This window comes from Bos grunniens, chromosome 4 (genome assembly GCF_055505025.1).
Source record: "Bos grunniens cultivar Pamir isolate PY7600 chromosome 4, Bosgru_T2T1.0, whole genome shotgun sequence".
NCBI classification, from domain to species: domain Eukaryota; kingdom Metazoa; phylum Chordata; class Mammalia; order Artiodactyla; family Bovidae; genus Bos; species Bos grunniens.
In genome coordinates this window covers 15,071,252-15,086,662 of record NC_141168.1, presented here as the reverse complement: position 1 = coordinate 15,086,662, position 15,411 = coordinate 15,071,252, and the positions used below count along the sequence as shown (strand labels likewise).

Here is a 15,411-nt window from a genome sequence, read left to right as displayed (position 1 = left end):
GTTCTTGGAAAGAGACATTCTCTTATCTAGCATCACTCACATCATCATGGCAGCCCTAAATTTGGAAGGGAAATGGCTGGGTTGTGGCAGCTGAAAGTGACAAGGGAAACCCACCATGCTGTGTCCCTTGGTTGAGGGAGGACACAGAGGGGACAGGGAAAGAGAAGACAAGTGGCATCTGATTGCTTCTCCCTGCCTTTCTCACAATGTTCAATCCTGACCTGTGCATTTCATCTCTTCTCTCTTACCTATGCCAGTCCCTCTTGTCCACTTTCTTTTCTGATTCGTTCTCATGTTTGATTTGATGGGGTTGCCAGATTCATTTCTGTGTTCTTTTTCTTCTCCCATCCCCACCCTCAACTTTACCAGGCTATCTTTTGGCTCTACTCGGAGCTTCCCACTCTGTACGTTCCTATTCTAATACTGTCCTATTTCAGTCCCTCTTGCTGTCACATCACTATCGCTGATGCTTATTTCTGCTCTTCTTGTACGGCCAAGCAGGGGTCAAAGAACTGTGCACATGAGACTGTGTCACCAACTTTACAAATGTATGACCTGACCTCCCTGAAGAGGGAGAGGCAAAAGGGAGTAACTTTGAAAAACAGCGTTATTAGCTGGAATTTGGAAGACTGCGTTAAAAAAAGGAAGAGTGCCAATGATAGTACTCTTTCTAGTAAGTTTGTTTCTTCAGAGGGTGTGAGTTAATAATTCTGAACTAGCTGTACGTGTGTACAGCAGTTGAGAAAGTGATAAAGGTCTCACTGTGGTGGGGCAAGTTACAGACAAGCAAGGGGAGAAGGCTGGAATAAGGCATATGGTACTGGACTAGAGTTGGAGGCATCAGTATGCACTCAGATTTAGATGAATATATGGACACAGGTGGATAGAATAGTATGCAATATGCCTAAATAAAGAATTGATGCTTCTTTTTCAAAACTTTTGGCTATTCCATTACCATTTTCTTTCTGTATAAATCTTAGAATCAGTTTGTAGATATCTACTACAAAGCTTCAGTTCAGTTGCTCAGTTGTGTCCGACTCTTTGCGACCCCATGGACTGCAGCATGCCAGGCTTCCCTGTCCATCACCAACTCCTGGAGCTTGCTCAAACTCATGTCCATCATGTCGGTGATGCTGTCCAGCCATCTCATCCTCTGTCATCCCCTTCTCCTCCCAGCTTCAAACTTTCCCAGCATCACAGTCTTTTCCAATGAGTTGGTTCTTTGTATCAGTTGGCCAAAGTACTGGAGTTTCAGCTTCATCATCAGTCCTTCCAATGAATAGTCAGGCCTGATTTCCTTTAGGATGGACTGGTTGGATCTCCTTGCAGTCCAAGGGACTCTCAAGAGTCTTCTCCAACACCACAGTTCAAAAGCATCAATTCTTTGGTGCTCAGCTTTCTTTGTGGTCCAACTCTCACATCCATACATGACTACTGGAAAAATCATAGCTTTGTCAGGATGGACCTTTGTCGGCAAAGTGATGCCTCTGCTTTTTAATATGCTGTCTAGGTTGGTCATCAGAGAAGACAATGGCACCCCACTCCAGCACTCTTGCCTGAAAAATCCCATGGATGGAGGAGTCTGGTGGGCTGCAGTCCATGGGGTCGCTGAGTCGGACACGACTGGGCGACTTCCCTTTCACTTTTCACTTTTGTGCATTGGAGAAGGAAATGGCAACCCACTCCAGTGTTCTTGCCTGGAGAATCCCAGGGACGGGGGAGCCTGGTGGGCTGCCGTCTATGGGGTTGCACAGAGTCGGACACAACTGAAGCGACTTAACAGCAGCAGCAGGTTGGTCATAGCTTTCCTTCCAAGGAGCAAGCATCTTTTAATTTCACAGCTGCAGTCACCATCTGTAGTGATTTGGGGCCCCCCCAAAATAAAGTCTCTCACTGATTCCATTGTTTCCCTATCTATTTGCCATGTAGTGATGGGACTGGATGCCATGATCTTCGTTTTCTGAATGTTGAATTTTAAGCTAACTTTCTCACTCTCCTCTTTCACTACAAACCTTGCCGGGATGTTAACTGTGGCTATGATGAATCTACAGTTAAATAGTTAAAGCCCCAAGATACAGGACTCTCAGTTTATGTATGATGATGATAGGCCCACATGGAGGTCCTTGGATACTACAGGGTCTATCCTTCATCTCTTTCGTAACTGTTGTCTATATCTCATTTCAAATGTAAGCATAGTTGTCTTCCCTCTGTGACATTAGGCTTGCTCCTGAGTCATCCATCCCTTTGTACCAGTGGTTTTTCTTTCATTTCGTGTGTCTACTATCACAATGATATTGTACAAAACTGTCTAGTAGGTTTTAAACGTCTTAGAAGGCATTTATCTTTATCACGTCACCCTTGTGTATTAGAGTCCTCATCTGTTTTACCTGCAGCCACCTCTCCTCCAATCCAAAGAGCCAATATTGTTTTTACACTCTATGCCTGACGCCATCTGTCCCACTCAGGTACATCGCCAGCAGTTAGCAATGGTCAGCTGCTTGTAATAGACTCTGAATGAGAGGAGTCAACCCAGCCCCACCTGGGTTTTTTTCCCTTTTACTTGCCATACCTGGACAGTTACTTTTATATACTGAAGTTTATATAATTTGCTATTAATAACTTGAGAGTTCAAAATAAAAGGAAATAGCAGCATTTTTTTCAATCATAGCAACATTGTTCACAATTGTTAAAAGTGGAAATAACCCAGAAGTTATCATATGAATATACACCCTAAATGTGAAATCTGCATACAACAGAATACTATTCAGACATAAAAAGCAATGAAATTCTGATACATGTTGCAACATGGGTGAATCTTGAAAACATGCTTAGTGAAACAAGCCAGACACAGTGGATAAATACGTATGATATTCCACTTAAATGAGTTACCTGGAATAGCCAAATTCATAGTGATTGAAAGTAGAAAAATAAGTAGTAGGGACATGGGGAAGGGAATAATAAGAGAAACTCAAGTAAGATGGTAGGTGTTGCAAGAGGGCATCAGAGGGCAGACACACTGAAACCATACTCACAGAAAACTAGTTAACCTAATCACACTAGGACCACAGCATTGTCTAACTCAATGAAACTAAGCTATGCCTGTGGGGCAACCCAAGATGGGCGGGTCACGGTGGAGAGATCTGACAGAATGTGGTCCACTGGAGAAGGGAATGGCAAAGCACTTCAGTATTCTTGCCTTGAGAACCCCATGAACAATATGAAAAGGCAAAATGATAGGATACTGAAAGAGGAACTCCCCAGGTCAGTAGGTGCCCTATATGCTACTGGAGATCAGTGGAGAAATAACTCCAGAAAGAATGAAGGGATGGAGGCAAGCAAAAAGAATACCCAGCTGTGGATGTGACTGGTGATACAAGCAAGGTCCGATGCTGTAAAGAGCAATATTGCATAGGAAACTGAAATGTCAGGTCCATGTATCAAGGCACATTGGAAGTGGTCAAACAAGAGATGGCAAGAGTGAATGTCGACATTCTAGGAATCAGCGAACTAAAATGGACTGGAATGGGTGAATTTAACTCAGATGACCATTATATCTACTACTGTGGGCAGGAATCCCTCAGAAGAAATGGAGTAGCCATCATGGTCAACAAAAGAGTCTGAAATGCAGTACTTGGATGCAATCTCAAAAAGGACAGTATGATCTCTGTTCATTTCCAAGGCAAACCATTCAATATCACAGTAATCCAAGTCTATACCCCAACCAGTAATGCAGAAGAAGCCGAAGTGGAACGGTTCTACGAAGACCTAAAAGACCTTTTAGAACTAACACCCAAAAAAGATGTCCTTTTCATTATAGGGGACTGGAATGCAAAAGTAGGAAGTCAAGAAACACCTGGAGTAACAGGCAAATTTGGCCTTGGAATATGGAATGAAGCAGGGCAAAGACTAATAGAATTTTTCGAAGAAAATGCACTGGTCATAACAAACACCCTCTTCCAACAACACAAGAGAAGACACTATACATGGACATCACCAGACGGTCAACACCGAAATCAGATTGATTATATTCTTTGCAGCCAAAAATGGAGAAGCTCTATACAGTCAGCAAAAACAAGACCAGGAGCTGACTGTGGCTCAGATCATGAACTCCTTATTGCCAAATTCAGACTTCAATTGAAGAAAGTAGGGAAAACCACTAGACCATTCAGGTATGACCTAAATCAAATCCCTTATGATTATACAATGAAAGTGAGAACTAGATTTAAGGGCCTAGATCTGATAGATAGAGTGCCTGATGAACTATGGAATGAGGTTCACGACCTTGTCCAGGCAACAGGCATCAAGACCATCCCCATGGAAAAGAAATGCAAAAAAGCAAAATGGCTGTCTGGGGAGGCCTTAAAAAATAGCTGTAAAAAGAAGAGAAGCAAAAAGCAAAGGAGAAAAGGAAAGATATAAGCATCTGAATGCAGAGTTCCAAAGAATAGCAAGAAGAGATAAGAAAGCCTTCTTCAGCGATCAATGCAAAGAAATAGAGGAAAACAACAGAATGGGAAAGACTAGGGATCTCTTCAAGAAAATTAGAGATACCAAGGGAACATTTCATGCAAAGATGGGCTCGATAAAGGACAGAAATGGGATGGACCTAACAGAAGCAGAAGATATTAAGAAGAGATGGCAAGAATCCACAGAAGAACTGTACAAAAAAGATCTTCATGACCCAGATAATCACAATGGTGTGATCACTGACCTAGAGCCAGACATCCTGGAATGTGAAGCCAAATGGGCCTTAGGAAGCATCACTAAGAACAAAGCTAGTGGAGGTGATGGAATTGCAGTTGAGCTATTTCAAATCCTGAAAGATGATGCTGTGAAAGTGCTGCACTCAATATGCCAGCAAATTTGGAACACTCAGCAGTGGCCACAGGACTGGAAAAGGTCAGTTTTCATTCCAATCCCAAAGAAAGGCAATGCCAAAGAATGCTCAAACTACTGCACAATTGCACTCATCTCACACGCTAGTAAAGTAATGCTCAAAATTCTCCAAGCCAGGCTTCAGCAATATGTGAACAGTGAACTTCCTGATGTTCAAGCTGGTTTTAGAAAAGGCAGGCGAACCAGAGATCAAATTGCCAACATCTGCTGGATCATGGAAAAAGCAAGAGAGTTCCAGAAAAACATCTATTTCTGCTTTATCGACTATGTCAAAGCCTTTGACTGTGTGGATCACAATAAACTGTAGAAAATTCTGAAAGAGATGGGAATACCAGACCACCTGATCTGCCCCTTGAGAAATTTGTATGCAGGTCAGGAAGCAACAGTTAGAACTGGACATGGAACGACAGACTGGTTGCAAATAGGAAAAGGAGTTCGTCAAGGCTGTATATTGTCACCCTGCTTATTTAACTTATATGCAGAGTACATCATGAGAAATGCTGGACTGGAAGAAACACAAGCTGGAATAAAGATTGCCGGGAGAAATATCAATAACCTCAGATATGCAGATGACACCACCCTTATGGCAGAAAGTGAAGAGGAACTCAAAAGCCTCTTGATGAAAGTGAAAGTGGAGAGTGAAAAAGTTGGCTTAAAGCTCAACATTCAGAAAACTAAGATCATGGCATCCTGTCCCATCACTTCATGGGAAATAGATGGGGAAAGAGTGGAAACAGTGTCAGACTTTATTTTTTGGGGGCTCCAAAATAACTACAGATGGTGACTTCAGCCATGTAATTAAAAGACGCTTACTCCTTGGAAGGAAAGTTATGACCAACCTAGATAGCATATTGAAAAGCAGAGACATTACTTTGCCAACAAAGGTTCGTCTAGTCAAGGCTATGGTTTTTCCTGTGGTCATGTATGGATGTGAGAGTTGGACTGTGAAGAAGGCTGAGCGCTGAAGAATTGATGCTTTTCAACTGTGGTGTTGGAGAAGACTCTTGAGAGTCCCTTGGACTGGAAGGAGATCCAACCAGTCCATTCTGAAGGAGATCAGCCCTGGGATTTCTTTGGAAGGAATGATGCTAAAGCTGAACCTCCAGTACTTTGGCCACCTCATGCGAAGGGTTGACTCATTGGAAAAGACTCTGATGCTGGGAGGGATTCGGGGCAGGAGGAGAAGGGGACGACAGAGGATGAGATGGCTGGATGGCATCACTGACTCGATGGATGTGAGTTTCAGTGAACTCCCAGAGTTCATGATGGGCAGGGAGGCCTGGCGTGCTGCTATTCATGGGGTCGCAAAGAGTCGGACACGACTGAGCGACTGAACTGAACTAAGTAATGGGCACAGAATTCCAGTTTGGGATGATGGAAATATTCCAGAGCTGGTCAGTGGTGGTGATTGTGCAACAGTATGAGAGTACTTGTGCTATTGGATTGTACACTTAAAATGGTAAATTTTATGTTATATATTTTTATGAAAAAGAAAAGGCATCAAATAATGCTAAATGATTTATACGGTCAATCATCAGATTGTTGTCTTTTTCTTTCCTAATCCTTAGTTCTGCTTTTCTGAGGCGGCCATATTTAACTTTACTGCTCTGTATTTATAACAATATACTTACACAGGTTCTTCTAAATTATTCAATAGTTTTTCCTTTATCTAATAATTGCCTTACTTAAAATTTTACTTAAACAGTCACCTTCTTTTTTCTTTTTGTAAGTTTCAGAAATCTTAAACCTCTTTCAAAACCTTTTTGCTACATAGGCCTTTTCTTGTTCATTTGCTTCCAGGTTTTAATGGAACAGTATTGCTTGCATTCTTCTAAGAGAGAACTCAGGTTAGGTAAGTTTTCTGGGTATTTTTACTCCAGCTTCATAATTCATTGCACTTTGGCCAGATAAAAACACCTGGGGGTTCCTCACTTGCCAGTGCACCCAATGCTCTGCATCTCCACGCTGTGTCCCCCAGCACTCAGTGTACCTCACCCGTCCCAACCTTGTGGCTGACTCCTTGTACACAGTCCCAGTAGCTGCTTGATTGAATTTTGGTGGGAAGCCAGTGAGCACTCACAGCAAGCTAATGTTTATGGATAGGAAAACTGTTACTAAGATGTCAGTTCTTCTGAATTTGACCTTTTAGATCTGACCCAATCCCAGTCAAATTCCCAGTAATTTCTTTTGTGCATATTGCTAAATCAGTACTAGTGTTTATATGAGAAGGTGAAACACTGAGTGTAGCCGATGCAATCCTGAAGAGCAGAGTCGAAGTGCTCATACCATCAGTACTGGAGTTACCAAGAGTGTGTGTTAACAGCGAAGTAATAGAGAAGTATGTCCAGGGAACAGAATAGAAAGCTAAAAATTAGGCCAACACATATGTTATCAACTGGCCTTTCATGAAGAAGAAAGACAATTCAATGGAGAAAGGATAGTCTTTTCAAAAAATGGTGCTGGAACAACTGGACTTTCACATGTGAACAAAACATATCTGGATACATACCTTACATTTTTCACAAATATAAACTGACATTGGTTCATAGACCTAAATGTAAATTGAAAAACCTATACAACATCAGAATACAACCTAGGAGAAAATTAGGTACCTTTTGGCTCGATGCATAATTTTTAGATACAACATCAAAAGCATGATCTATGAAGGAAAAAAAAAATGGAAAAGTTGGGCTGCATTAAAAACTGTGCTTGGGAAAGAAATGACTGATACTGATCTCATTTTTCTTTTTTTTTTTTAAACTCCAGATAGTTAACTCAGTTTTTCATGGACACTGAGAAAGTATCCCACATATTTAACTCAATTCTGGCACTATTTATCTATAGACGGTGTCATATTCCACAGGTTAAGGGTCAGTGCCTGTGCTTGTGACCAACTGGCTATAGATTAGAGGCTCCCCTGACCCTTTTCGACATTTCATTAGTTCTGCTCACAGAACTCAGGGAACTATTTAATTTATTAGATTGCTAGTTTATTATAAAAGGAGATAACTCAGGGACAGCCAGATGTAGGAGATGCACAGGGCAAGGTATGTGAGAAAGGGTACAGAGCTTCCATATTCTCTGAGCTTCTGACTCTCCCTGAATTGACACATTTTCACCAACTTAGAAGCTCTCTGAACCTCTTCATTTTGGGATTTCATGGGGGCTTTGATAAAACAGTTGATTGAATCATTGGCCTTTGGTGATTGATTCAATATCCAGTTCCTTTTCACATCCTGAAAATAAAGCATGGGCCTGAAAATTCAAATCCTCTACTTATGGCTGGTTCTTTGACAACTAGACCTCCATATTAGGGGATTTCTGGAAGTCACCTCATTAACATAAACTTAGTTATGGTTGAAAGATCCTTGATATGAATTACAATACACTCATTTCAGGTTTATGGCTCTGAAGGGATTTCAGGCTTTCAGGAACTGAGGTCAAAAGACCAAATATAGTAACAAAGGATGGCTTTTATTGCATATGAAATTTCAAGGATTTTGGGAGCTCTGTGCTAGAAAAAGAGGACAAAAACCAAATATATATTTCTTAATATAAATTACATGTCACAGAAAGACTGTTAATAGAACGGAAAGAAAAGCCACAGTTTGGGAGAAAATATTTGCAATACAGCTATGAAATATAGCACATGTATCCAAAATATTGGGGGATTCCCTGGTAGCTCAGCTGGTAAAGATTCTGCCTGCAATGCAGAAGACCCCAGTTCGATTCCTGGGTCAGGAAGATCCACTGGAGAAGGGATAGGCTACCCACTCCAGTATTCTTGGACTTCCCTTGTGGCTCAGTTGGTAAAAAATCCACCTGCAATGTAGGAGACCTGGGTTTGATCCCTGGGTTGGGGAGATCTCCCGGAGAAGGGAACAGCTACCCACTCCAGTATTCTGGCCTGGAGAATTTCATGGACTATACAGTCTATACATTCCATGGGATTGCAAAGAGTCAAGACTGAGTGACTTTCACTTCACTTCACATCCAGAATATACAAAGAGCTCTTAAAACTCAACAATAAGAAAACGTAAGATAAAAATAAAATGGCCAAAGTATCTGAACAAACACCTCCATAAGAACATATGCAGATGACAATATGCACATGAAGAGATGCTCAGTATCATAGATCACCTGCAAACTGCAGATTAAAACAGCAATGAAATCACACTACACACCTAATAAACAATATGCACATGAACAGATGCTCAATATCATATATCATCTAGAAATTATAGATTAAAACAACAGTGAAGTCACACTACACACCTACTAGAATGACCCTAATCTGGGACACTATATGTCACCAAATGCTGGTGAGGATGTGGAGCAACAGGAACCTTCATTGCTGATGGTGGGAATGTAAAATGATGTAGCCACTTTGGAGGACAACTTGAGAGTTTCTTTCAAAACTAAATACAGAGTGTCACCAACTTACAATGGCTTGACTTACAATTTTTTGACTTTAGGATGGTGCAAAGAGATATACATTCAACAGAAACCATATCTTGACTTTTGAATCTTGTTCTTTCCCTTGGCTAGTGATACATGGTATGTGATAGCCTTTTGTAATGCTAGGAAGCAGCAGCAAGCTACAACTCCCACCTAGCCACTTGATCACAAGGATGAACAACTGATACAACCATTCTGTTTTTTGCTTTTAGTATGGTATGTAATGAATGACATGAGATATTTAATACTTACTATAAAATGTGTTAGATGATTTTGCCCAACTGTAGACTAAAATAAGTGTGATAACAAAGTTACATTTGACTAGGCTAAGCTATGATGTTGAGTAGGTTAGGTGTACTAAGTGCATTTTTACTTGTGATATTTTCAATTTGTGATGAGCTTCTCTAGATGTAACCCATTGTCCAAGAAGTCCAGGAATATCTATATACTCTTACCATACAATCCAAAAATTGAGCTCCAAATTTGCTCATTTGGATATTTACCCGAATGAACTGAAAACTTATGTCCAGACAAAAACCTGCACAGGTATGTTTACTGTAACTATATTCATAATCCCCCTAAATTGGAAGCAGCCAAGATGCCTATTATGGGTTGAATTGCATCCCTCAAAATTCATTTGCTGAACTGCTAACTCCCAGTATCACAGAATGTGAACTTAATTAGAAATAGATCATTGCCAATGTCATTAGTTAAGATGAGGTTATACTGGAGTAGGATGAGTTCCATCCTACACAATTATGTAATTGTAATATGGAAAGGTTTAATGCACACACACACACACACACACACAGATATTATACAGCTGAATATCCAACCCTGTATTTTCATTGGAAGAACTTATGCTGAAGCTGAAGCTCCAATACTTTGGCCACCTGATGTGATGAGCCAACTCATTGTAAAAGACCCTGATGCTGGGAAAGACCAAGGGCAGGAGGAGAAGGGAGTGACTGAGGATGAGATGGTTGGATGGCATCACCAACTCAATGGACATGAATTTGAGCAAATTCAGGGAGATGGTGAAGGACAGGGAAGCCTAGTGTGCTACAGTCCATGGTTGCAAAGAGTTGGACACAGCTTAGTGACTGAACAACAACAAATGTTATATATGTATCCAGAAAGAGGTAGTAGGATAGTTTATTTATTAAATCACCATTTACTCAATAAAAATATATAGAGATATTCATGTATATACACAGAGAACTTCTATATTAATACAATAGAAATCTATAATAATATTTAGCTCTAGGAGATGGATCAGTAGAATCAAACAAATGGGGAGAGGGACATTTAAATTTTAGCCTGGGTCCTTCCATGTGAAATTTTAATTTTGATCTGTGGTAATTTTATGAAAAATGACAGTTGGTTTTGAAAGGGTAAAAAATATATATTTAAAATGTGATTTTTCTACTTTACTAAGCATCCCAAGCATCTTCACTTCTATGTTTTTAAAAATCTTTTTTATCAGTCCTCATTATTGTTTATAAACCACTCTTATCCCTCAATTCAAGCTGATGAGGGAGGTTACCCAATCACATTTGGAGACCTAGAGGGAAATGTATGGCTGAACAACCCCACTTGGAACACATGCAGGTTAGAGAGATGGGAATGGGCTGTGGGATTAACAGGTGTGGGGTGGAGTAGTGGCAGATCCTCTCAGTTTATCTCTGACCAGGATGCATAACTATGGCCAGAGGGTATGTGGAACACAGAGGGCAGAGATCATCTGGGAAAGATGGGCTTCCTGCAACCCTGGATATGAACAGAGAATTTGGACAGACGTCCATCTGGTGGCCTCTTAGGTTTTTGACAAGTGTCTTGAATCCTGGTGGGTTCTCAGCTTCGGGGTGGCTTAGGCTCTACAGGGCTCCATGTAGTCAGGGAGAAGCACATAGCAGCTGAGTTGGCTGACTGTTGACAGCTGGGATTGTGTGGTGGTGTGTAAGGGCCCGGGAAGGAGGCAGCCTGGTTGTTGAGAAGTTCCTCACTGGGAACTTTCAAGTGTGCCCACTGCACAAAACTTAAACTTCCATGGTCTCCAACTTGATTAGCCTCGGGAGGGAAGAGTGAAAGTTTCTTCAGCTTTTCCTTGACTACCTCCCTAGTGTGTATCTGCCTGTGAAAATTGTTCCTCAGTGAATAGCCATCCCTGGGGACAGTCTAGGGAGAGGAGGAAAGAGGCAGAGAGAATGAGAGACAGGGAGACAGCTGGATCCTTCTCAGCACCATTATTTCTGGACTTCTTCAAGTTTCTGTGTGTGGCCAGTTGTTCCTCATTGTGAGTGGAGATAGCAGAATCAGACTGTCTGCCAAATATTGCTTTCTACTAGCTTTACAGGAGCTGGGCCGAGTTGATGCCTAAAGGGTGGTAGAAGTTACATTCTGTCTCCTTCTCTGGAGGTGAGTGTCTTCCAAGCGATTTCCCTCTGTGAAAAGAATCACCATGGGAAGTCCTGAGCTGGGCTGCCTCCTGGAACAAGGACATTTAGAGGCTGATGAGTGAACTGAGAAAGCTGCAGAGGAGACGAGCTGTGCATCAGACCATCCCTCCATAGCAAGGAGCAGGTTGAGGGGTGTAGGCCACAGCCGCCTGCCTGAGAGAGCTAAGACCCTCACTTGCCATTTGTAAGGCATCTGCAGCAAGAGAGACTGCAGGCTAACTGGACAATGGTTTAGAGAAGAATGAATGAGGGAAAGCTAGTCAGATTGGACATTATTTATTGTATGGTTCTTTATCTACTAATTGATATATTCAGTTAATGATATTTACAGAGCACACACATTGTCAGACTCTATTCTTGTCACTTGTGGTGATATAAGAATACTAAAGAATGTGCCTTCAAGGTACTTAATTCTAATTAAGGGATTTTTATTGGGATGGGGTTTTGATTTTGATGGGATTTTGATGATAAATGAATAAACAAGTAAAAGCATGGTAGATATCAGATATTGATTAGAGCCTAGTGAAAGCCATCTGGTCACAGAGGAATTGTAATCTCAGAGCTAGAAATCATCAACTGGAAACTGGCCAGATTTTTCTTGCATAGAGGAGACATATTCAGTGAAGGCAGAGATGAAGATCATTTTTATCATAAAAGTAAAGAGGAAGACATGGATAATTCATTTTAGGGAGCCAGCTTCCCCAAATCAGAGGAGGACTTTGTTTCAAAAATAGCTTTTATCTCATGACAATGTTCTGGATTGATCCAAATTCCCAACAGCACCCCCAAAATGATAAGTATAAGAGCCAACAAATTTAGAATGAATATAATTGAAATGGACCCTGTTTTTAGCAGATACAGAGGAAAGAAGTAACTATGTCTGGCTGTGATTAACTAGGAATTCTGTCTCATAGGCTCCTCTGGTGGCTTAGGTGGTAAAAAATCTACCTGTAATGCAGGAGACCCAGGTTAGATCCCTGGGTCGGGAAGATCCCCTGGAGAAGGGAATGGCTACCCACTCCAGTATCATTGCCTGGAGAATTCCATGGACAGAGGAGCCTGACAGGCTGTTGTCCATCGGGTTGCAGAGAGTCTGACACAACTGATTAACATTTTTTTGTCTTATAACTGTTTATGTACAGCAGTTTTTGCAGGACATGGACAAAACAGGCACAGAAGACAGTTCAGGGCATTCAGAATGGAAGGGGTCATTGTATAAATGAGCATGGTGTGTTCCAGAAGGTAAATAGGGTAGCAGATGAGAGCAAAGCTGTGAACTGAGAGGCATGGGTGCCTACTGGGGAGGGTGGGTTTTCATGCCTAGGGTGGTATTGGTGACCATTGCTCATCTTTTTGGACCTATGCTATTATCTTAATATATTACACATTCCTTCATAAAGTATCTACCATTAACTTTGTGTAGAAAATAGTCATGTTGTAGAGCCTAAGATGGTTTCTCAAGCTGAAAATGGTTTTCATGTTTCTGAGGTTAGAAGTATGTTATCTCTCCCTTGCTCTCTAGACTTCACAAGGAACAAAAGTCCGAGCTACATGTTGGGGAATCACTCCAGTGCCACTGAATTCTATCTCCTTGGCTTCTCAGGATCTAGAGAACTACGCCATATCCTCTTTGCTACCTTCTTCTTCTTCTATTTAGTGACATTAATGGGTAACACAGTCATCATTGTGATTGTCTGTCTTGATAAGCATCTGCAGTCTCCCATGTATTTCTTCCTTGGTCATCTCTCGGCCTTGGAGCTCCTGGTGACCACCATTATCGTCCCCATGATGCTCTGGGGGTTGCTGCTCCCTGGGATGCAGACAATATCTCTGGCTGCATGTGTCACCCAGCTCTTCCTGTACCTTGCTCTGGGGACCACAGAGTTTACGCTGCTGGGAGCGATGGCTGTGAACCGTTACATGGCTGTCTGTAACCCCTTGAGGTACAACGTCATAATGAATAGCCGCACCTGCAACTTTGTGGTAATTGTGTCATGGTTGTTTGGGTTCCTTTTTGAAATTTGGTCAGTTTATGCCACATTTCAGCTTTCCTATTGCAAATCAAATGTGGTGGACAATTTTTTCTGCGACCGAGGGCAATTGCTCAAACTATCCTGTGATAATACTCTTTTCATGGAATTCATCCTCTTCTTAATGGCTATTTTTGTTCTTTTTGGTTCTTTGATCCCTACAATTGTCTCCTATACCTACATCATCTCCACCATCCTCAAGATCCCCTCAGCCTCTGGCCGCAGGAAAGCCTTCTCTACATGTGCCTCCCACTTCACATGTGTCGTGATTGGTTACAGCAGCTGCTTGTTCCTCTACGTGAAACCCAAGCAAACTCAGGCCACAGATTACAACAGGGTTGTTTCCTTGGTGGTTTACGTAGTCACTCCTTTCCTCAATCCTTTCATCTTCACTCTCCAGAATGACAAAGTCGTAGAAGCACTTCGGTACAGAGTGAAACAATGCTGTCATCTATTCAGGAACTAGTCTTGCCCTAAAGCTTTTTATATGGCAGAATACATTCTGAATTCTAGAATGGTCTGAAAAGCACTTTGAACTGGAGCCTAATCATCATCAAATAATCTGTGTGCAACAGAACTCTTTTATATTATGGCCATGGTGTTTATCATTATAGGTTGTTATTTAAAAATTCACTTTATTGTGTGTGTGTGTATATATATATATATATATGTTTCACTTATGGTGCATTTCACAATAAAATGTTTTAAAATTAAATGTAATAATAATATATGTGATATTTAGGTTTCTGAAGAGGGGAGTATCAGAAATATATTCTCTGGCTCCAGAATTGAATAACTACTTGATTCCAGGTTCTTCTTCTTTTTTTTTAAATTTTATTTTATTTTATTTTTAAACTTTACAGTATTGTATTGGTTCTGCCATATATCGAAATGAATCCACCACAGGCATACATGTGTTCCCCATCCTGAACCCTCCTCCCTCCCCATACCATCCCTCTGGGTTGTCCCAGTGCACCAGCCCCAAGCATCCAGTATCATGCATCGAACCTGGACTGGCAATTCATTTCATACATGATATTATACATGTTTCAATGCCATTCTCCCAAATCTTCCCACCCTCTCCCTCTCCAACAGAGTCCATAAGACTGTTCTATACATCAGTGTCTCTTTTGCTGTCTCATACACAGGGTTATTGTTACCATCTTTCTAAATTCCGTATATATGCGTTAGTATACTGTATTGGTGTTTTTCTTTCTGGCTTACTTCACTCTGTATAATAGGCTCCAGTTTCATCCACCTCATTAGAACTGATTCAAATGTATTCTTTTTAATGGCTGAGTAATACTCCATTGTGTATATGTACCACAGCTTTCTTATCCATTCATCTGCTGATGGACATCTAGGTTGCTTCCATGTCCTGGCTATTATAAACAGTGCTGTGATGAACGTTGGGGTACACGTGTCTCTTTCCCTTCTGGTTTCCTCAGTGTGTATGCCCAGCAGTGGGATTGCTGGATCATAAGGCAGTTCTATTTCCAGTTTTTTAAGGAATCTCCACACTGTTCTCCATAGTGGCTGTACTAGTTTGCATTCCCACCAACAGTGTA

General features: G+C 41.2%; 1 protein-coding gene across 1 annotated transcript; it reads left to right on the top strand.

Moving 5' to 3' along the window:
* Positions 1-13,310: 13,310 nt before the first annotated feature.
* LOC147373662 (olfactory receptor 9A4) lies at positions 13,311-14,492 on the top strand. The gene has a single exon (XM_086395161.1). It carries the CDS (start codon positions 13,311-13,313, stop codon positions 14,307-14,309), a length of 999 nt encoding a protein of 332 aa, XP_086251287.1. The 3' UTR covers positions 14,310-14,492.
* The last annotated feature ends 919 nt before the right edge of the window (positions 14,493-15,411 follow it).

What these genes read in the sequence shown, in the direction of transcription:
- LOC147373662 (XM_086395161.1), top strand. Translation starts at nt 13,311, where the DNA reads ATGTTATCTCTCCCTTGCTCTCTAGACTTCACAAGGAACAAAAGTCCG.